At 37.8% G+C, this 24,829-nt stretch overlaps 1 protein-coding gene across 1 annotated transcript in view; it reads left to right on the top strand.

The window, feature by feature from the left end:
- Nucleotides 1–24,829, top strand: part of LOC124605114 (platelet binding protein GspB-like) — a 298,012-nt gene that overhangs the window by 259,077 nt on the left and 14,106 nt on the right. The window contains exons 29-31 of the mRNA XM_047136572.1: nt 13,151–13,306; nt 17,974–18,080; nt 20,639–20,726. Coding sequence (XP_046992528.1) covers nt 13,151–13,306; nt 17,974–18,080; nt 20,639–20,726 — 351 coding nt within the window. The remainder of the gene's footprint in view (nt 1–13,150; nt 13,307–17,973; nt 18,081–20,638; nt 20,727–24,829) is intronic.

Below are 24,829 nucleotides of genomic sequence, written 5' to 3'. Positions count from 1 at the left end.
GATTCCTAAAAGGGTGTTTGTAAGCATAAAAACACTGCGCTTTGGCATTTATGATGCAATAGCAACCTACAACCAAGGGAACAGTGTGAAGTGTGAAGTTCTGAAGGCATTAGGATTTACAGCTGGGGTGAACACTGTACGAGCACTAAGAAATATTGACAGAGAAAGGATAAGAGGAGCAGAAAGAAGAGAAAGGCATATGAAGTATGATGGAACAACAGGCCAGAAAAGAAGACAGAAGAGGAAGCTTTTGGAGGATGAAGAAGAAGACCCTGATAATCCATCCTATAATGCAGGAATGTATTGAGAAACTTTGATAGCCATTTCCTGTAAATTAGAATTTTTCGAATATAAGGAACATTTTCTCAAAATCCACTCAAGCTAGAGAGATGAAATTTTTATACAGCACTCCTAGTGGTCAAACTTACATTGTAACACAGCCATTTGGCAATATGTTCAGTAGTTTCATTTCAGTTTAATTATAAAGCAATTATTTGTAAAAAAATTTGGGTCATTAATAAAAAAAATAATTGGAAGGAAACTAGAAAAGATACTCCAAAATCCCTCTGTCATAACTGCAATACTAAACCACTCTATATGTAAAAAAAATTCAAATTTTTCTATTTGGTAGTTTATTCATAAATGTTCCTCAAACTTACTGATTTTAACATGGGCAGCATAGGCACCTCCGGCTCCCCTTAAGAGAATTGATAAAATTGAAAACTTCGTACAAAATTTAGTGTAACTACGAGTGAAATGTTCAAACATAAATTTTCTGCTTCTGGCAGAAAGTTATCCGCAAAGGCCAGCAGTTTTGGTACTATATTTGATGAGTTCATTATCTTCTTTTAAAGAAAGTTAATTCATTTCCATGTTTCATTTTTTTCTAATTTTTACTGTGGTCTGTTGTATTCTCTCAGCACATTATGTAAACTTAATAGTATTTTAAATCACAATAAATAGAAAATACATAATTTATTTGAACATATACAGATTAAAAAACATTCTGATCGAGCAGCAAAGTTAACAAAAACACAAGCGATTTGCCCCTTCACCCCTCTGAATCTCAGGAGTAGTAAGTTGTTTGGTAATAAATTTATTGAGTAACACTTCCTCCATATTTGACTACTTATTGACAGTGTTATACAGGGTGTTCCAGGGGGAATATTCAGTAGATATCGCAGGAATTATCATTTGAACCAAAAAAAGGTTAGTAAACATGGGCTCTAAAAGACATACCTCTCACAGCTATGAGCACTTCTACAGTAGAAGAGATATGTTTCAGTGTAGTGAAGATGGAAAAAGTGCTCATAGATCTTACAGTATGCATTTTAGAACCCATGTTTACTAGGCCTTTTTTTTTTTTCTTTTGGAATGATTGTTCTTGTCGTATCCCTAAATATTGACCATTCATCTTGCGACACTCTGCATAGATCAATGTTTTGCCACTTCCGCCAGTGGCCAAATTATCAGTGTACATAACGAGGGTCACATACTGAGAAAGGTTTCATTGAAAATGACAATGGCTCCAGGCACCAATGACACAATATATAGTTTAAGACTCTCTCTCTCTCTCTCTCTCTCTCTCTCTCTCTCTCTCTCTCCCTCCCTCCCCCCCCCTCTCACCCCCCCCCCCCCCCCACTCCCCGTCACCCCTTCTTCTTCCTTTCCCCCTAACAGATCCAGATGAAGAGAAAATCTCTCTCTTCACCCAGTGTTGCTTCGAATATAAAAGGAAAAAAAGATGCATCACTAAAAGAATTAGTATTAGCAAAAACTGTATTTAAGTATGGAGAGTAATTTTTGATCCTGTCCTGAATATTACCCCAGTAAATAATTGTACTACCACCACCAACACGCTGCTGCTGCTACTACTACTACTACTACTACTAGTAGATGAAGTGTGCACATCCATCAGTTATTGAAAACTTGTCTGTATGGCATTCCTCCACTACACCGACGTACGGTACATACTCTGCAAGCCACCATATGCTGCTAGGCATTTCCTTTCCTGTTCCACTGGCAAGTGGAATGAGAGGAAAAGCAAATTGTCCATGCCTCTGTATGAGTGCTAATTTCTCTTAACTGTGTGCTTCTTATGTGAAATGTACGTTGGCAGTAGTGGGACATCAGCAAGAAGCTTTCCTTTCATGTTTGTCTTCATTCTGAGAAGAAGGGGGGGGGGGGAATAAAAAGAAAAGTAGGTCGCACGGGGCAACATCAGGCGAGTACAGGGTGTGTACCATGGTGGTCAAGAATTGTTGTATAGACGAGGTTGTGTGAGCAGGGGCATTGTCATGATGGAAAAACCAGTCACCAGACTGGCCCAGATCATGCTGCTTCTAACACACCCTGTTGCAAAATCTTTCCAAAATTTCCAAGCAGAAAGTCTGGTTAACTGCCTGACCCTGCAGAACAAACTCTTAAAGCATAACTCCTCTCACATGGAAAAGCAAATCAGTATAGTCTTAATATTTTTTTTTTTTATTTCACTTGACGAGCTTTCCTGGGGTGAGGTAAACTTGAACTCTTTCATTGGCTTGATTGTTGCATTGATGCAGGATTGTAAGTGTAGCATCAAACTTCATCATCTGTTGCAATTTTTGAAAAAAGTTTGGATCATTTCTGGACTCTTCTTTCAGAGCACAATAAGCTTCCATATGACCTCGTTTTTGTTCAGCAGTCAGCTGTCGTGGCATCACTTTGGCAGCCACCCTTTCCATTTCCAAATCTTCGTCACAATTCACTGCACTGAACTCAGTCACTTCCGACAGCTCCACAGTTTTTTCAGTCATCAATCGTTGATCTTCATTGATGATTGCAAGAATGTTTTCAGCATTTTCAGGGGTTCAGACCATGGAAGGATGACCAGAACATGGTATGTCATCAATTGACATTTTATCATTTTTGAAACGGGGAAAACTGCTCAAACACTTGAGTTTCCTCATAGCATCACCCTTGTACCATGTTCTTAACATTTCAAGAGTTTCTGTTCCCCTTTTTTTAAAAGCAAAAAGCAGAATATCATTGCTACACACTGTTGACTAAAATCGGCAATTGCAAAAATGACAGTCACACAATACAGTTATTCCTACAGACTTTGCCGAACATAGTCCTGACCTCCTTCATCAACGGCACTCAGCTTACTGGCACTGGAATGTTTGCACTATGTGCTCCTAGCGGAAAATGCAGTACTAAAAACACACTGCCTACCAAAAAATTAGTTCATTTTCTTTTGGGTACTCCTTCGTAGAATCATTCGAATGCTGGTTTTCTAAATCTTCTCAATATTTTTTCATGAAAAGAATGTTGTATGCTCTGCAGGGATTCCCATTTGAGTTCATGAAGCTTCTCTGTAGTGCTCATATGTTTATCAAACCTACTGATCATGAATCCAGAAGCATGCCTCTGAATTGTTTCAGAGTCTTCCTTCACAAGAAATAGAAGTTCTGTCTGTCATCTTGTTTCCTCCATCAGTCATTCAACAACTACATTTTCCCTGTGCACTACAGCATCATCAGCAAACAGATGCATATTGCTGCCCACCTTATCTGTCAGATTGTTGCCATATAATAGAGAATAGGAGCAGTCCTGTCCCATTTTTCTGTGGCGTTCCTGGCAGTACCCTTCTCTCTGATGAACACTTGCCATCCAGGGCAATGTACTGGATAAAAAGTCATCAAGCCATTCACTTATCTGGAAACCTATTCCTTGTGCTTGAACCTTTGTTAAGACAGCAATGGGGCACTGTGTCAAACAGTCCTGTCCCATTTTTCTGTGGCGTTCCTGGCAGTACCCTTCTCTCTGATGAACACTTGCCATCCAGGGCAATGTACTGGATAAAAAGTCATCAAGCCCTTCACTTATCTGGAAACCTATTCCTTGTGCTTGAACCTTTGTTAAGACAGCAATGGGGCACTGTGTCAAACGCTTTCTGGGAATGTAGCAATATGGAATTTGCCTGCTGCCCTTTGTTTGTGCTTTGGAGGATATGTTTGAAGATAGCAAGCAGAATTTCACAGAAGTGATGATTTCTAAATCCTTGCTGAATTGTCGACAGAATCTTTCATGCCTCAACAAAATATATTATATTTGAATGTAGAATATGCTCAAGAGCTCAAGAGTTCTGCAACAAACCAGTGTTAAGACTGTTGATCTGTAATTTTGCGGGTCCATTCTTTTCCCTTCTTTAACACATGATTCATGTGAGGTTTTTTTCCTAGTCACTTGGGATTTTGCACTGGGAAAGAGACTCGTGATAAATAGAAGCTAAGCAAGCCAAATAGGCCCTGTGTAAAACCAAATTGGGATTCCGTCTAGAGCTGGTGACGTAGTTGTTTTCAATTTTCTCAGTTGCTTCTCAATAACAGGAATGCATATTTTTACGCGCTCCATATTGGAGGCTGCGCAATTATCAAATTATGATATGTCTGTACGATTCTCCTGTGTGAATGACATTCTTAAATGTGAAATTTAAAACTTTTGCCGTCCTTTTGCTGTCTTTTATTGCCACACTAGACTGGTCAACAAGTGGCTGCATAGAATCCTGTGACCTACTTAAGTGATTTTATGCAGGACCAGAATTTTTTCAGGTTCTTATCAAAGTGTTTCATTAACGCATGACAGTGGAAGTTGTCTGCTTCACACATCTATCTTTTGATAGTACACAAACTTGCACTAACTTTTACCTGTTGAAATTTCTGTAAAATTTTTTGAACAGAGAATGTAACAATCTCACCCTCCTTAGCATTTGCAGTATTCTGTTGTTAAACAGCGTTGAGTCTTTTCCACCCTCAATACACTTACGTGGCAAAGACTTTTTCAAAGCACAATTCACAATCATTGCAAACTTTGCCCATAATTCCCATATGTCCATCATATTTGAACTAAATGATGTTCATTCATTGTCTAAGTAGGAAGCTAAAACCTACATCATGCATGGCTTGGCCAAAAATAAAAGTGACAGAGGTGGGAGATCAGATGACCATGCATTTAGAAAAAAAGTAGCATTTTTGGCATGGATTGGGCAATACATCGTCCATTTTTGTAACTGTAGTTACCAGACAATGGTTGGTGCAGTGGAAAGAGCATAGAACAGTGAACAGAGGGTCATAGGTGTCATTTATGCTACAAATAAACTAAAATAATGTATTTATATATTTTTTCATCAAAGGCATGAAAAAGAAAGGAATGGTAAAGGGAAATTTGGTATCGTATATAAATTTTCAGGAAGCAATTTTAAGGCATAAGCGATAAATTTGTTTATAAGATTAGATATGTTTATTGTTGTACAGTACACATGCTCAAGCAATTTTAAGGCATAAGCGATAAATTTGTTTATAAGATTAGATATGTTTATTGTTGTACAGTACACATGCTCAAGTGACATTCTTTGTAAAAACGGGGAAGCACTATTATACATAACTGCTTCAGTTTATTTGCAGTGTACATAACACAAAAACTGAATGCATAAAAAAAAAAGGCTTGTCATTTGACATGCACCAAAAATGCTATTTTTTTCCCTAAATGCTTGGTTGTAAGGAGCTCCCACTTCTGTTACTTTAATTTCTGGCTAAGCCCATTGTATACCACAAATTTGGATGAAATTGCTGATGTCGGTATAAGTGTGGTCCCATTGTGTCATTCCACATCAACAGATGGCACAGTAGCACACTCGACCTGCAGTACCCCTCCAAGTGGGAAACGTGTCTTTTGTAGAAGTCATAGTGTGCTGATTCTCAATGACTAAATATGAATGTGACTATCGCAGATCATATGTGGGCTGTGCGCAGTCCTTGTGAGGTCAATTGAGATGCTGCTTGATTGAGAAATAATGGCTCTGGTCACAAAAAAAAACTGGCAACAGCTGGGAGAGCAGTGTCCTGGTCACATGCCCCTCCTAATCCACATCCAGTGACGCCATTTGGCTGAGGATGACACAGAGCAGCACCACTGGGCCTTCCAAGGTGTGTTCAGATATAGTTTTTGTTTAGTTTTAGCACTCGTCATGTACAGATACAGTGCGGATATGTTTGTTAAAAGTAGTTAAAGGATTGATGATGATGATGATGATGACAATAATGATGATCACCTCTTTCCATTGAGTATCTTGAGATTCGGCATAGACAGTAGTTCATGACACGTTAAAAGTTTTCAGTCGTTACCATTGTCCCATTTTTTTCTAAAGGGTTTTCAAATTTGCCTTCTTTTCACACTATCATATGCCATCTCATTGTGCAGGAACACTGTTACTGAATCCTTACCATGCTAGTAGTGTTTCTAATGAATCTGCCTTACACAAAAAATTAGAGCCACTGTTGACCTTCTTGTTCTTAATGCATTTTTCTTCTTCCTTCTCCTATATGTTCTGTACTGTTTTAGTTTCCCAAATACTTTTGCAGGCTGACACATCAAAGTAACTCTCTAGACATAGTTCTGCAACACTTTCTAACCCTTTACATAACAAAATATTTTATACAGCATAACAATGAAAAACATGTTATTATGTGCTCTTTGCAAATAGTAATCAATAAAACTGCCCAATTTCTTATGTGTTGGCTAACCACACCATTAGTTTTCGGGGGATAAATATCCAGACCAATGAATTAGGAGGGCAAAATCTATGCTGAAAAATTTGCTCAGTTCTGCAGGAAATGAGCACTGTCAACTTCAGTTTGTAAACATATGCCCTCATGTTAAAGATATTTACCAGAGGATTGGGGTTTACAACCAACTTTAGACCATGCATATAAATCCACATGTGCACCCACTTCAGTATCAGCATAAAATGCTTCATAAACAGTCTCCTTACCAGCTGCATCTGTACTAGATGTTCACCCACTGGTCCACTTGACACTGTGTTACCCAGGCTACCTTCAGTTACTGTAGTAATGTGTGAAACTAGAAATAGCAGCTACATCATCTACATTAGTCTCGTCAAAATTCTGAGTATTCTGGATGCTCTTTTATAATCTATTCTCAGCATTTCATTATACAGTCAGCCAGACCTTTATCTGCCATGGAACCATGACACTTCTGAAGTCATTATTATTGATTTAAAAGAAATATTCATGAATGTCGGTATGATCACTTCAGGTATAAAAACAAACCAAAAATAAGTTAAGAGGGAGGTATGTTGAAAAGTAAATGCTCCAATTTTTATATGCGAAAACTCTTAAAGATTTTTAAATAAAACAGACATTATTAACATTCTAAATCTTTATTCCTCAGGTCTGTATATTTGCTTCCTCTGCCATTAGTGGGTTCCAAATTGTCACATGTAACATTGCAGTGTGTAACACAACTATGACGCTACTTGAGACTCAGCATATTGTAATAGTGTTTCAAATTTGAAGAGTTTGTCCACACACAGAGCACTCTCTCTTTCAGCATGACAGCACCAGACAACACAAGAGTACAGTTACATCTTCAACAGTAAGATACCTTGAATTCACTGTCGTCGGTCATCTTCCATATAGTCCAAATTTGGCCCCATCCTATTTTCATCTTACGTTTTCAGAACTTAGATAACACCGTTGAAATTTATTTTAATAATTTGTTTCCAGGTGTTTCCAGAATTGTTGTTTCCATTTTATGCATTGATTTTCAACAACCGACCCAGCTGTTTCCTTCAGGTACTGCGAGTTTTGCTGTTGCGTGTACTTGCTGCCTGGATTGCAACCGGACTGTGAACAGTTGTTGGTCTCATGCCGCTATTTGTATTAGAGTTAGGTTCCTTACACCCTTCGATGCTCTCTTGGTGGACTCTGAAAAAGAGCTCCCACTGATGTTCCTTGAAATGAAAATTCTGTTAATATTTTTCGCCCCTCGTGGGTGTGATGGCTGACAAGTTTTTAGTAAATTGAATTCTGGGCACCAAGTATTATTTCAATTGAAACCACCATCCCTGTTTATTAGGTCTTTTGACACCTTTGTTTCAATAGACTCCTTATATATATGCTGTCCCAGAATCTTCACGTTTGCACCACAGTACTGGTTTCACCATACTTTACTTTATGATTATATTAAAGACAGTGCTGAGGGACAGGTGATTTGCACGGTGGATTTAGTCACCAATGTTCCTTGCGCCTCTTCCTGACTGTGCTGATAGCCTACCCCACATAAGACCTGCCACATTCACTTGGAATGTGGTATACACCTGACTGTTGGAGACCTAGATTGTCTTAAACATTAAGAAGGATACTTTTTTATCTTAGTTGAAGGAGCTAAGTACACTAGCTGCCATGTTTCTGCAGGAGTCCACTGATCTTTCTGGATGTTTATTGGGCCAGCACAAGGCAGGTAAGCCATTTTGGGCTTATCTTCTTTGTCTGTCTCAGCCCTTTCTCAGGTGCTCGTGATTTTGACTACATCACCCATTCATTTGACCTTTGTACCCACTCCTTTGGAACACTATTCTTAGGTATCTATAGTATCTCAGTAGCTATGAGTTTCAGGATAATTTGTAAAACAGTATTATCTACAGTGTTCATTCATCATTAAAAGAAGATTTCACAGTATGCAATCATACAAATTGAATGTAACTGTGAATGGAATTCATGACACAGAAGTAAAGTAACTGTAAATTTGCTTACAAACTATTTTTTATAGATTTTCACTTTATAACACAGGAAGTGTTAACTGCGAATTTAACTTACTGTCACTTGTATCTGAAGATAGAAGAGTAAATCCACAGGTGACAGATGTAAGTAGAACATGCAACTAGTTCTGAAGAAGTGTGTCTCCAAGCCCAACAGTAAATATTCACACCATTACTCACTTGTTCACTAATATCTGAATCCCTCTGCCTTAGAAATTCATGCTTAACAGAGAAACTATTGTGAATACATTATTACCACTATAATCAATTGTTGGTACTAAATAAAGTAATAAACAGTGATTAAGATCAATTAAAGAGTTAAAAATTGGCACCCTGATTCCTCTTTTCTAGTCTTCCGGTTTCCTCAACCTCTCCCCCTCCCCCTCACTCCTCCCCCTCCCCCCTCTCCCCCTCTCTCCTCCCCCTCTCTCCCCCCTCCTCCCCCTCTCTCCTCCACCTCTCTCCCCCCTCCTCCCCCCTCTCTCCCCCTCCTTCCCCCTCTCTCCCCCCTCCTCCCCCTCCATCTCGCCCCTCCTCCCCCTCCATCTCCCCCCTCCTCCCCCTCCCTCTCCCCCCTCCATGCAGTTTGTGCACTATTCCTCTTTTTGTGGTCTTCTGTCCAGGTTGATTCCATTTCATCCTCAGCATCCCCACTCATTTTCCTCTTCCATATTTCCCATGGGGTTTTTGTAACTCTTCAAAATATTCCTTTAACATCTACTTGATTTCCTGTACATGCCCAACTTCCTTTCCTTCCAATGGAGCAGCCATTACATTGTTTGTTACACATACTCTGGAAAGTAGAAGCCAGTGTGCGTCATCAATTAGAGTTGACAAGTACTGATGCCAAATGATTACAGATGTAGATTTAAATTCAGAACAATGCCAATAGTATGTCTGCAATGAGTTGGGGATTAGTCTACCATCATCCTTGACTGTATGACAATAACCAAGTGAACTAATATCCATGCTCGTTTTGTGAAATACCACCAAATGACAGTGCAGACTGGAAAATTCAGGATTTGCACAAGGCTTCCTCTAGAGTTCACTGAACTGAAATTATTGTTTCCTTGCTTATATACTACATTGACACCTCATTGGAGGTTGAAAATTAAGTGTATCCAGTGATATGTGTACTATTAAACCACAAAATCTGGTTGTATTATGCTGGGAAATATTAAAACATTAATAACCAGAGATTTATTGGCAGAAACAATGTTATTGTTTTCCACAATTCAAAGTACTTAATCATTGAATGTGACATGTCTTGCACCAAGAGACTCTTGCATATGTACTGTGTGTGTTTCAACCAAATCGGCTAACCACCACTGTGTTTTAAATATTGGGACAACTAGATGGTGATGGAAAAGTGTAGTTGCTAACTGTGAGAATATCTCCTGTCTATTAAGTTGAATTGTAACAGAAACTGAGATTAGATTAGTACGTGTTCATAGATCATGAATCCGACACTTCATAATGATGTGGAACTTGTCAGGTTAATAAAAGGTATTACATTACACGAAATATTACATGACACTTGATATTCTTAAATTTTTTTTTGGTGGGGTTGGGGAAATTACCCACTAACTACATCCAAAAATTCATTGCCATTAAGAAATCCTTTTAATTTCCTTTTAAATGCAGTATGACTATCTGTCAGACTTTTGATGCTATTAGGAAAGTGGCCAAAGACTTTTGTGACAGCATAATTTACCCCCTTCTGAGCCAAAGTTAGATTTAACCGTGAGTAGTGAAGACCATCCTTTCTCCTAATGTTGTAGCCATGTACACTGCTATTATTTGAATTCGTTCGGATTGTTAATAACAAATTTCATAAGTGAATACATATATTGTGAGGCTTCAGTGAAGATCTTTAGCTCTTTAAATAAGTGTCTGCAGGATGATCTTGGATGAGCTCCAGCAGTTATTCTGATTACACGCTTTTGTGTAATGAACACTATTTTACTCGTTGATGAGTTACCCCAGAATATGCCGCCATACGAAAGCAGAGAATGAAAATAGGTGTGGTAAGCTAATTTACACCCTAATAGCATAAGCAGCTGAACTCAAACGTTTCAGCAGATCTTCAGAGTGTTTTTTCCAGTTCAACCTCTCATCAATGCATACACCTAGAAATTTTGAATATTCTACCTTAGCTACCGATTTCTGATCAAATTCTATATTTACTGTGTGGAACTGTATGTACTGTGTTTTGTCAAAGTTTAATGAGAGCCCATTTGTAGAGAACCACTTAATGATTTTCTGAAAAACATCATTTACAATTTCACCAGTTAATTCTTGTCTGTTGGGTGTGATAGCTATACTTGTATCATCGGCAAAATGTGAACTGCTTATTTCAACTTTCTGCACTCTTCCAGTTAGGTATAATTTAAACCATTTGAGTGCTGTCCCATTCATACCACAGTACTTGAGCTTACCTATAAGTATTCCATGATTTACACAATCAAAAGCCTTTGAGAGATCACAAAAAATTCCAACAGGTAACTTCTGGTTACTCAGAGCATTTAATATTTCGTTAGTGAAAGTATACATAGCATTTTCCGTTGAAAAACCTTTCTGGAAACTTAACTGACAATTTGTTAAAACTCTATTTTTACAAAGGTGTGAAGCTACTCTATAATACATTACTTTTTCAAGAATTTTGGATAAGGCAGTCAGAAGAGAGGTTGGGCTTTTTTATGCGGTTGTTTAGCAATGGCATACTTCAGTCTATCTGGAAAAATACCCTGCTTCAGAGAGCTATTACATATGTGGCTAAGAATCCCACTTATCTCTTGGGAACAAGCTTTTATTATCCTGCTGGAAATGCCATCAATTCCATGTGAGCTTTTATTCTTGAGAGAGTTTATTATCTTCCTAATTTCAGAATGAGAGGTGGGTGGAATTCCAGTTGTATCAGATGGTGTGGATAAGGCCTCTTCCATTAACTGCCTTGCTTCTTCTAATGAACATTTAGATCCTATTTTCTCTACAACATTTAAAAACTGATTATTCAAAATGTTTTCGACTTCTGGCTTGTTGTTTGTCAAGTTTCCATTCGCTTTGATGGTAATGCCATCATCCTGTACTCTTGGTTGCCCTGTCTCCCTTGTAATAATATTCCAAATTGTTTTGATTTTGTTATCAGAGGTATTAATCTCAGACATGATGGAGATGCTTCTGGACTTTTTAATAACCTTTCTTAATGTAGCACAGTAGTTTTTATAATATTTGGCTATTTCTGGGTCATTACTCTTTCTTGTTGTTAGATACAGTTCCCTTTTGTGGTTACGAGATATTTTTATTCGTTTAGTAAGCTAAGGTTTTTTGCATGGTTTCTTATAATTAGATTTAACTACTTTCTTGGGGAAACAGTTTTCAAATTCTCTTAAAAGTGTATCATGAAATAAGTTACATTTTAAATTAGCATTGGGTTCCTTGTACATCTCATCCCAGTCTAAGTGCTGAAGATTTTCTCTGAAATTTCTAATTGTTGAGTCATTAATTGAACACACAACTTTTGAGGGTAGTTTTGAATTACTAAATGGAGCTATGTCATATACTATAACTAGCTGAGCACCATGATCAGAAAGGTCATTCTCAACAGGACAAGAATTTATGTTTTTAAACTTATCTTGGTCTATGAAAGTGTTATATATCAATGTGCTGCTGTCCTTTACTACCCGAGTAGGAAAATTAATGACAGATGTCAAATTGAAAGAACCGAGCAATACTTCCAGGTCATTCTTCCCATTACCCGCTTTCAGTGAATCAACATTGAAAACCCCACAAATAATAATTTGATTTCTCCTATCTGACAGATAGCACAATGAGGCATCCAAGTTTTCCAGGAATAAATGAAAGTTTCCTGAAGGGGACTGTTACAATTATACAATTATACTGTTACAATTATAAAAGAGCCCTCCTTCAGTTTAAGTTGACAGGCACATGCTTCTATATGTTGCCCTAGACAAAACGTTTTTGTATCTAAGCTTTTTACACAGTGATAACTTTTGTCATATATGGCAACTCTTCCTCTCACCTTATTCTCTCTACTCATATGTGCAGCTAGTTTATAACTGCTGATATTTACCTTTTCCATATCAGACACAATGTGATGCACAGACAGGCATAGTATGTCTGTTACATTATCAGATTCAGTGTCATCTAAACAGACCAGGAGCTCATCTATTTTATTCCTCAATCCCGGCATATTTTGGTGAAAAATGGTAACATTATTTTTTGCTGAATTAATGTCTTGTCTTATCCTTTGGAAAAATGTGTAATATTATATGACACACCACCGAATTACTGTATTGGGGGCATGCATGAGCGTTTTCAAATGTTATCATTTTAAACATTGAAAAACTATTTTAGAACCGCAATCATGGTTCGAGCAACTTGAATCACTTAGACATATGAAACCCGTCAAAAGTTCATCACATAAAATTGATTAAGTTTTATTAATGGTTGTTATATTTTCAATTGTGTTAGCTATATTTTCATTTTAAGATTATCTTCTTGATTTGAGACAACCATTGCATTTTTCAGATTCTGAAGTGTCAAGCTCATTGACGAGTAGCAGCTATCTGCAACGCTCTCCTAGATCAGCTCGTTCGGAAAGTATCATCAGACGACCGTCGCGTCGGAATCACAATACAGCAGTGCGTTCACCATCATCAGTCTGTTCGATGCCTGTTGCACCAGGTATCTGCCACACATTTAGTTTGCTTGTGACAAACTGTTTCTTGTTATCGTGTTTACATGCCGAGGCCAGAAGTGGTTTTGCTAGACCTGTCAAATATGACATTTGGAAATTAGTTGTTCTGGTTTTTGATTTAGTCAGCTCAGTGGCTGTTTCTCTTCAGTTAAATATTTGAGGTTGATAGCTTCATGCATGGTGTTATGATCCCACTTCTTTACAGCACAAAAAGTCGCTCCATCCATGTTAGCTAAAATTTTTTAAAAAATAAGACACAATTTAACAAATGGTTCAAAAATGGTTGTGCATCAACTAAATTGCAAAAAAAGTTGCTCAAGAATGCTCTGCTTTACACAGACAGCTGTAAACATTTAGCAGCTTTGTAAAAAACTGGAAAGGAAAGGAGCATCTACAGCAGTGATTTAGGTTTTTACGATCTTACACTTTGCTAAAAAAACAATGGTTTTTGTGTCCTGTTTGTTACCTTGAGTGCCTGACTACAATTTTATCTGGCCTATTTCTGTAAAAAAATAAGTTTAACACTTAGAGTACTAGGCAGCTAGGACGTTGTTCAGATGGCTGATACCGTTCTTTTTCACAGTTTTCTTGTGAATTTTGTGTAGCAGTTCCTCATTGGCAGAACTTAAGTCAGTTAATTGCTTTTGAAAGAGACTGCTTTTTTCTATAAAATAGTGCAAAGAAAAATAGACTTACATCAGTGATAATTTCATTATATTGAAATGAAAGTAGGTTCTTTTCACAACAACAGAAATTTCTTTCTTGTTTTTCACCTCCTAAATGGAATAGGATGTAAGTTATTTTGTACTAAAAAGTAAAACTGTTTCAAAATGTGGCTTTTTAGTTATATTTGCCTTAGTATGAAAAATTTCAAAGTAATTAGGAAAATAAAGTACTACATTGCATTTTTCACTGTGGTACCAGGTACCTTTCCTTGCCACCATCCCAGATCTTGCCTTGCTTCTTTCACCCCAAAACTTACATCTCCACTGAGGCCATTTTGACATTTCTGTAGCTGGCATCAAAGTAGGAAAATGTCTTTCACCAAGTCTGTTTGCAAGTGAACAATTTAGAGCAACTGCCTTCTTTGTTTGCCAGAGCCTCTGCCAATACCACTGCATTGGAGATTTTTGCCAGTAGGCGTCATTTTTTATGTGTAATATATAAATTTGTAATCATCATTATGAAAATGCGAAAAAACTTTTTCACCCCTTCACTTCCCCTCAAAAGAGTAGCAGCCCGTGAGTTGCTCACTGAGATCCACACCAGCCTTGTTTTTGTTATAATCCCACTGTCAGGTTTCATCTTCTCTATCATTCTTAGTTCTGTTCTGACATTTAGTGCAGTCATTTTGTGTTTTGTCTTCAAAAGATATACATCCATTGAGTCTCCTTTTACAGACAGCAAATTGTATCATCTGCGAAATGAAAGTGTGAACAGAAATAATGCAGAGCAAGTAATGATATTTGTCTGAATTCCTTTCCCTGCAAGATGGGTGTTTGGAGCTGCCATCTGCGGTGTTTTTTACTAGTAGTCTAAGCATCATAGAGTAGCTTCATACAGGTGACAGACATAAGACAAAAGTTGGACTAAATTTACAAAGTTCAGAAATGGCCACTGTAGGTCCTACGTCACTTGTGCTTTCAGAATGTCATCCATGTGACATAAGGGCTATATTGTTTGTGTAAAAAGTGTTAACTAGTTTTGAAAGTTAATAAGAGCATCTAGCTTGCATTGGGTTTCTTTAATGGGCAGGGACTGAGAAACCTTACATGATAAATTCTGTTTCATAGTGAATTGTATCTAGACAAATTATTTTATTACAAAGTTTGAAATACCTTTGTTCTCTGCATATAAATATTTAAAGAGTACCCAATTTTAGGCTAATGGTGTGGCACATTATCAGGAGAAACCCAGTTTGGAAAGAGAAAGGGCATAAAATTGCAAAATAAAGAGTGCATCTATGTGCAAATGCAATGATGTTTCTGTTATATCCACAGATTAACACACATTTGTGAACAAAAAATTTTTATTAGGTGGAGCAAGGCCACTGCTTAATTTTACAAAAAGATAAACTTCCTTCGGAAACAAAAAGCTTCTTCTCCTGCCAAAATTTTATAACAATCCAAAGAATTATGCCACCTTATTGAATTGAAATATTAACAACTGAACTGAATTTACGTTCCTTTGTCGGGTTTTCTCTTGATGCTTTCCGGCAGATGCCGAGGAAGTAGATGGACGCTGAGTCTGGCGTCGTTGGCCGGCGTAGCAAGGAAGTGGCCCCTGGACGTTCCGGCTGTGTTGAAGTCTCTTCTGGGCGGCAGTCCACGGCGGGTCAAAAGATGCCTGCTTTCCTTTCTTCTGGCTATTTAACATGGCGGCTCCAGTCTTCCTCCACTGATTCTGGAGTGATGATTGACAGCCCTGATCGACAGATGGTGATAGCATGGTGTGACCATCCGCACCGGAAAAAGGCTCGTGCGCGGGCGTAGTTCACGGCTGATTGAATGTTTGTCGGGAATGCCTCTAGATATACTTTTTAATGGCATCCACATGTGCAGTAATATAATGCTTGTTAATTTTGAGGCTTAATCTCTGTGCAGAAGAATCCAAAAAATATTCTAAAGTTGGAAGGCAAGTCGACCAGAATCAGCTATTGTGATGTAAACAAGCTCTTGCCAGGCTGCGTCATTGTATCAAGCCTGTTGACTGTCTGCACTGTGCCATCTGTTGGCATATCATTTCTGCTTTAATATTCCTTGGATGCAGATATGCACACCAACAAGAAGTTAGATGTCCGACTTTTATATGGCGAACGTCAAAACAGTGGTGTTGAAATATTATGGCAGTATAGGGATGTTTATACTGATGGTTGCTGTTTGTATTGCCAGACACTGGCACGAATTATTAGCTTTGACATCAGAGGATGAGGACTAAGAGTTCAATTGACAGCGCACATGAAGAAGCTGGCTATGATGCTTATCAATCTACAGGGTGGCACAAAACATATCGCCAAGGAATGTGAGATCAGTCAAGTGGATGTCATCTGCACCTTGCATTGATATAAATTCCACTTTTATCATCTCTCAGTACATCAAGAATTCGGAGGATGTGATTTCAAAAGTTTTTATAATTTTGTCAGTTTGCTCTGTAGTGACTGGCAGGCAACACTTATTTTACTAGGCGCTCTTCACCGATGAAGCAATATTTGCAAACTATGGTAACATAAATTTATGTAACATGTGCTACTGGCCAATGGAAAACCCATGCTGGCTTTGTCTCGTACAACACAAATGACTGTGAAGTGTAACATATCAAGCAATGTCTGTAGCATAAACATATCGTGCGGCATCATAGGAAATTCCATTGTAGCATCATACTTCATTCCAAGGGTGGTGAATGGAACATGTTCTTACAAACAACCTGTCTGTTCTAGACGAGGTACCACTGGAAAAGTGATAGAATGTGTGGTTCCACCATGACGACTGCCCAGTGCACTCATCCTGTGTTGCAACACAAATACTGAATGAATAGTTTCCTGACTGTTGAATGAGATGGAATGCTGCAGTACAGTGACAGGCCAAGTCCCCTAATTTGACTTCTCTTGATTTCTTTCTATGGGAAGCACTGAAAGATGCAGTTTGGCATGAAGTTCCAACTTCACTAGCTGATATGCACTGTTGAATCGCTACTGCATGCAAAGACATATGAGCTAGTGTAACTTCATCTGTTGATCTATTATTTCAAACTGCAATTGCTAATGTGTCTTGCAGTCAATTTTAAACAAGTTGAACACATGCTTAAGTGTAAAACTGAATTTCATTAAGAAAAGTATTTATTTTATTGGTGACATGTTATTACTAATTTGGAATAAAATGTTTATTTCATTTAAAGCATATTTCCTGAATCTGAAATTATAATTAGGTGAAGTTAATTCAGTAGTTTCTTTTTTTCCATGAGTAAGGCCATTTATAATTATGAAATATGAACGATCAGTGTTTGTATTTTGGCTTCGGCCTTTACAAGTAAGCGGCAGCAGGTAGGGTTTAAATTGAAAACTGCCTGACATAATGGTAGTTGTTTCCACAAAAACCTGGAAACATACACATGTTTTAAGTAGTTTTCCTAAATGCCATCTGAAGCACCAGAAACTAGCATATGTTGTAGTTCAATATACTAACTCTGTATTTATATCATAAAGGAAATGAGTTATCATCTTAGTAGCATAGGCCTGCCTTGCTGCATATAACGACAGAGCTTGGCTTGAGAGCTGTGCTTGACATTGTTTACATTGTAATAACTGACTCTGGCCGCATTGCTTTCCAGTTTTAGTACCTGTCTGGAATTATTTTGCAAAGCGCTTTAAGATCATTATTGAGAAGAGCTGTATCATTGTAATTGTCTTTCCAAGAGGTGCTGAATGTGGTTACGAAAAGTATATGCTTCCATTGGGGGTGGGGGGACTTGTTTCAATATCTCAGTTGATACCAGAGTTTAGGGCATTTTAGGTGCCTCTCGGCATACTGGCAATTGCTGAAAACATCGTTTGGGTGCCAATGAAATAGAATTTATTTCTCAGTGTACTCATTGTAGAATAGGTTGAGATTTGGAACTCTTTTTGACAGTGCTGTAATTTTTCAATTTTTTGTATTAGCTGTATCACGGCATGGAAGATTGCGGCAGGTTAAGAAGAGAGGTGGTGAAGTCTCCGAGGAACTACAGAAAGATGCTTCAGCCTTACATCGTGCAAGGAGGACAAAGGTATGTTGACAAGCGTGCAGAAGTATCAGATATACATAAGGAGAGTTTTTCAGTTGGAGGAAACGACAATCAAACTGAAAACTTCAGGAATTAGTTTTGTAGAACAATTACTGCTACTACTACATGGTGGTAGTGGTGGTGGTGGTGGTGGTGGTGGTGGTGGTGGCTACATGTGATTAACTTCTCCAGAAGACAGTGGGTAATGTTGGTCTCCAATGTTGTTAGTTTTTATTTTAACTTTGTTAATATGATTTGAAATTTAAGAAGTAATGCCTCATTTTACATAAGCTCATAACTGACACTGGTTGTAACCTCTCTGAGTAATTGTGCCTTATTTTTATAAATTGAAATCTATTTTTCTCGTAAATATATACATAAGACTTTCACGTAGTGTTAAAATTTTAGGCAGCAAGTTTGTGAAATAAAATTACAATTTTTCATTTTTAATTTCAGTTAAAGGCAGTAAGAGGTGCCAAACTTCATTCAAATGGACACTGGAAACAATTGAATCAGAAATCATGCACAAACTAAAGAATAGTAAAAATTATGATAATGGAAGAATGAAGGGTAGAACAAACCACAAAAATGATAGATTTGTGGGTCTACGATTGTTCCGAAGAAGTCAGAAAGAAGGGACATCTGGTTACAATCCAGATTGTTGTGGTAATGGGCAACAGTGACAGTGGCTTCCTTGCAATTTTGAATTTATAATTTCACAATTATGGTGTGATTCCTCCAAGGCAAAGCCAGCAACAGGTTATCAAATATGTCAGCACAAAAAACGTACATTCAAAGAATTATTGCAAACCAGAGAGACATTTCAACATCAAACATCTGCTATAATTCTTCACTTCGAACCTCATTTTGTAAGCAATATGAATCAAACCAGGTGCAAATATCACATCAGTGGTAAACGAACATTGCACGGAACTAGATTTCGATCGATTAAATCACTTGACACATTCATATGCTGCCCGGTACAGTGTAACACTTTTCTGAAAACTGCCAATAATCTTCATCTATTTTCAAGAAGTCGGCGGAAAAATTTGGTCCTTTAATGCAACAAGATGTGAAAAAACTAATGGAACAACATACAAACGTGCATGCAGGTGCCACAAAATGCAGGAAACTGACAGAAGAAATGTATGGTCAGTTCTTGGGCAAAGCTACACAACCATGTGTTAAAAACTGGGCCATTGTTGTTCATAGTTGATCCATTGGTTGGACGGAATGATCCATCATTATGACAAAAAGTCGTGGATGAGGATGGAATACCAGCTGTTTGTTGAAAGTAATTCCTCTGAAGTGTACGGCAATGTGTCAACCCTGTGGCAAATACTTTCACCAGAAAACAAAACATTAAATCCAAAAGTTACAGAATTGCTGTATGCTAACTGCACAGTGAAAGAATATCATAACTAGGCACGACGCAATAAAAATACCCGTATCGATTCTTAATTAATTGCAAGCACCAGTATTTTTTTAAAAAAAATGATGCATTATGCATGGCTTGTCATGAAATTATTGCAGACATGTGAAATATTCGTCAATGTTAATGATGTTCCTATCCCAAGTGAGATTCATACCAACAAATAGTGCTCATGGTGTTAGAAATTACTAGTTTTCAAATGTTTCTGTGATTGGTATCATCCAAGGGAATGTACCAAATCTTGCTGAAAAATAAACATAGGAATAAAATATAAGAATTAATATAGGAATAAAATATAATGGATGATACAAAAGTGTGAAGCCACTATGCCACGGCTTTGGTTGAACGAATCACATGCTAGAAGGCTTCTGAAGTACATTGAGAACTTTGACCATCATTTTCTCAAGAATGGTAGAGTAACTAGGATGAGCAGAGACACAAGTGTGCATATTTTGACCCCTCTGCCACTGAGTGAATTTTCTGGGAAATGGGATTATAGAGCTTACCGTATTCTCCTCATTATTAAAATTCATTGTGGATTACACAGTGTGCAGCTGCAGTAGGCAATAAACTGCTATGGTCCTCACAAAAAACTCTACATGCAGAATTGAAGAATTGAACATGACTATCCACAAAATTTACCTAAAAGTCTGTCCATGTCTGTTGCTTAAAAACATTGTGATTTAAATAGCTTTTGCAGGCCAAAGAAAAAGGATTTGCAGTGTCAGGCTGTGGTTGATTAAACACATTGTGATTTAAATAGCTTTTGTAGGCCAAAGAAAAAGGATATTCAGTGTCAGGTTGTGGTAAAACAGAAACAGATAAGACTGGTACTTACCAAATAAGAGGCAGTGTGCTTTCTCATTTAAATCAATGGAAATCTTTATTTCCTCCAAACATTATACTTCTCTTACCAAGCAAAAATTTGATTCTTAAGCCTAAAATTGGTGTCTAACTCCCATTCCCCATTTACACTCAGCTTAACTTCATTACACTACTTCTGTCACTAATTTAATTAAGTACTTAGAATTTTGATGGACTTTTGCATGTCACTATTTATTATGCTGTATTAATTTACATTTTATTCTCTCTGTAACAATTTTGTGTATTTTTTCCCCTACTTCTGCAGAGTCATTCCAGTTTGGATGTATCAAAGAGAAAATCATCACCAAATACTTCCCATGAAGACTTGACAAAGCAAGAGTCTCAAGCCAAAGGTGAGTGTAAGACTGCACACACAAAGAAAGTGGGTTACCTGTATAGTGGAGGCCAGTGCGAGGTGACTTGAAAGTATCCCCGTGTTACCCTTTGAGGCAGCACACAATGACAGCTGGGTGGCAGCACCAACTGGTGTATACCCAGAATTTATGATACATAGTTTGCCCACTTACGCCGCCGCCGATTGGTCATGGCTGTGCTGGCAGAATTGAGGCGCATGTGCTGCAGTCTTTCTCAAATGATTTTACTTAAACTATTCTGGAAAAACAAACACACACACACACACACACACACACACACACACACACCATTATTTATAGTTTTGTGTGTCGGCGTCATAGTGAAGTGCCTATCATCTCATTGTTAGTTATAGTTATTGTGATTTGTGATATTTTGCCTTTACGTAAGACACTGGGTGAAGTTCAAAAAGTTTACTATGAAAAATAGTGATTGCAGTGATCTTGTGTTTGGTGCATGTTATATCATCTGTTGCTGCATATGTACTTCAGGTAACATATTGAACTTTTTTTAAACTTTCTGGTAATTCACACTTGAGAAAGTGCATTTTATGTAGCGTGCTCATTTCAGATAGCTGCACCACTGATAAACCTGGAATGAAAAATTCAAAACACTCCTTCAATCTCATAAGTGATAGTTCATGCCAAGGGATCTAATCTCAGAAATAGTTTCCTAATTACTATCAATGAGTTTGCTGAAATTTTATGCAAATATTTGCACATGTTCCCAATGAACATTGGTAAAGTTTTAATTTTGCCAATTCTAATACTTGCAGAGATGTAGTCATTTGTTTGACCCCACAGTGCAGCTATCAACAATGCACAACTGCGTAACTTTGAGACATATCGTCTCTGGCAGTATTTTCTTGAAACAAAAAAAACTAGGCTATCTTGTACATTTTTTGCTTACTCTTACATGGTATGATAAAAAAAATATCATGAGCAATTTTCATATAGCTATTCTGAAGCAAAGTGGGTCAAAAAAATAGCCATTTGAAAACCATGAAGTTTAGCTTTTTGTATATCTGGAAGTAACAGTGAGATAACCTGAAACTTTTCACATAATAACTTGTCAACACAAGCTCTTAAAATATAAAATTTCATTTTCCTGCTGCTTTCCAGTAGCTCCCAAATTGAGGAAAACTTGACAATCTTTGTAAAAATGCTAAGAATAGTAATTTTTAGCCCACTTTTACAAAAAAGTTTTGTGCAAACTCTTTTAAACTGTTTTCATTAGAAAGACCATGTTCTAAACCACTTAAAAACTAGACTTGCTTTTGCAATGCGAGCATACACTAAGGTGACGAAAGTCATGGGATACCTCCTACTATTGTGTCGTACCTTCTTTTGCAGCAACTTGACATGGTGCGGACTCAACAAGACGTCGGAAGATCCCAGCAGCAATATTCAGACATGCTACCTCTATAGCTGTCAATAATTGTGAAAGTAAAGTTGGTGTAGGATTTTGTGCACCAACTGACCTCTTGATTATGTCTTATAAATGTTTTATGGGAGTTATGTTGGGCACTCGAATTGTCCAGAACATACTTCAAACTACCGGTGAACAGTTGTGGCCCAGTGACATGACACATTGTCATCCATAAAAATTCCGTGATTGTTTTGTGAAGTCCATGAATTTAATTGTGTAATGAAACTTCCTGGCAGATTAAAACTGTGTGCCTGACCGAGACTCGAAGTCGGGACCTTTGCCTTTCGCGGGCAAGTGCTCTACCATCTGAGCTACCGAAGCACGACTCACGCCCGGTACTCACAGCTTTACTTCCGCCAGTACCTCGGTCTCCTACCTTCAAAACTTTACAGAAGCTCTCCTGCTTCTGTAAAGTTTGGAAGGTAGGAGACGAGGTACTGGCGGAAGTAAAGCTGTGAGTACTGGGCGTGAGTCGTGCTTCGGTAGCTCAGATGGTAGAGCACTTGCCCGTGAAAGGCAAAGGTCCCGACTTCGAGTCTCGGTCAGGCACACAGTTTTAAGCTGCCAGGAAGTTTCATATCAGCGCACACTCCGCTGCAGAGTGAAATTCTCATTCTGTTAATTGTGTAATGTTTTCTTAACTTCAACAGTCTTTTATAAAATATGCGAGCTAACATCCCAAATATGTTCCGGATCACATGCGGTCCCTCTTTGTCTAAATGTCTTGGCTCAAACTTGTCTAGGGGTTGAACTGCACGTGCCACATTACACGCCCTAAATTAGACACTTGTGACCCTCTGGTTAAATTGTCTGGCTGATGGTAAGTTTGTGAAGTTGTATGAAACATACAACTTTAATATGAAGGTTGGAACTTTAATAATAGTGGCAACTATTTATTTACAGCTCATACAAATAGATACATATTTCAAAGTTTTACTGACCTTGAGAGTAGTCACCAGCATTGTGTATGCCGTATTTACTCGAATCTAAGCCGCACTCGAATCTAAGCCGCACCTGAAAAATGAGACTCGAAATCAAGGAAAAAAAAATTTCCCGAATCTAAGCCGCACCTAAAATTTGAGACTCGAAATTCAAGGGGGGAGAAAAGTTTTAGGCCGCATCTCCAAATCGAAACAAAGTTGGTCCATTGTAATATGAAACACAATTTAGGTCGAATGAATGACGATACAGCTACATTAGCTTGGTTGGAGTCGTAAGCTTAGCAGTTAAGCTTTACCAGGTAGCCGTTGCTATGCGTCAGGCGCTCCGTCCATATTTAACGGATACCCTTCCTTTTTCACGTGCTTCGCCTGGTTTGAACTGATTGCTTATTTTTCTTTGCTCTGATAGGCACCGCTTTCTTTGTTATAGGTGTTTACATCATTCTAAGCTGAAAATGCATTACTGTACTGTGTCATGCATTGTTTGTCGCATTCTGATAGTGCATGTTTACGGCCTGTCACCGCTCGCGGCATGGCTTGCTTTTGTGCGCGCTACCGCCGCTTACAGTTTAAAAAAAAAAAAAAAAAATGAGAGAAGTCGTCTCATTAGTGAAACAATGACAAGAGACTGCTATTTGTTGTTACTTACACTGCTGTTTTCTTTGATAATGATCAACAAGAACCAAATAATAGACTGCGTGTGATAGAAAATGTTCTGAACGAGAGTTTAGCGAAAATTTTTCTCCGTTTAAAAATCTTTGCAGGCACCTCTTTAGTACATTATATTCTGCACAGAAATTAGAGTCATCTTAGATTTAAATTGTGTAGCTAACGTATGATTAAGAAAAACATTGATGGCTGTTAATACATCAGAATGTCTCAAAGCTTCATTTCCAGTGACATAGTAATAAGATTTCTAATACATATGTTGGACCTACTTCCAAGAACAGAACACCACCAATATACAAGAGCTACAGCTGCTGACCAGTCATCGTGTTTGTATTTGTTTACATTAGGTTTATTCTTATGATGAATGGAGTATAGCCTTGAAATCCAGTTCCGCACAGCAAAAGCTGTGTGAAGTTTTTGTGAAGTTATTTCTTTGTATTGTTCATAACATGGCAGCAATTGCTGAGTAAATAACGCACTTATTCAGATTGTCATTCTAGACACCTGTATACCACTGTGCTCAGCATCATTCGCTTGTGGTGCAATTTGCATGCTATTAACGTACACCACCCATTCTAAGCGTTCCGAGTCTAATTTCAATCATGGTGCATAAGTGAGGTCAGTGCACTAACTAAGAATCTGACATGTTAAATTCCACCTTGACATTTTTTATCCAGGAAGAATACAATGGAAGAAAGGCACTGTCAAAATTTTAGCGGTGAAGATGCACTGCAAGTAGTTTTTAAAAATTGTTGAAGTTACTCTTTTTTGTCGCATGAAGAGCTGCTTTGACGGGGGTTTGTACTGCTCTTCCTGTCTGGTGGGCGATCGGTGTGGTGAGAGTGTAGTGCCACATAGTGCTAATATCCAGAGTGACACAAGCAAAATTGAAGCATGTAAACCATACAGAAAAGTCATGTATCATTAATGTTTTGATTAAGAAGCAATTCACATCAACAGCTAAATTGTTCCGTATGCAATTCATTTGAGGGACTTCAATAAGTAATGAACTAAACCATATTATTTTCCACTCTTTTAGCTACAAA

The sequence above is a fragment of the Schistocerca americana genome, chromosome 3 (genome assembly GCF_021461395.2).
Source record: "Schistocerca americana isolate TAMUIC-IGC-003095 chromosome 3, iqSchAmer2.1, whole genome shotgun sequence".
In the NCBI taxonomy this organism is placed as follows: Eukaryota; Metazoa; Arthropoda; class Insecta; order Orthoptera; family Acrididae; genus Schistocerca; species Schistocerca americana.
The sequence above is the reverse complement of the archived record's forward strand: the minus strand, read 5'-3'. Positions and strand labels throughout refer to the sequence as shown.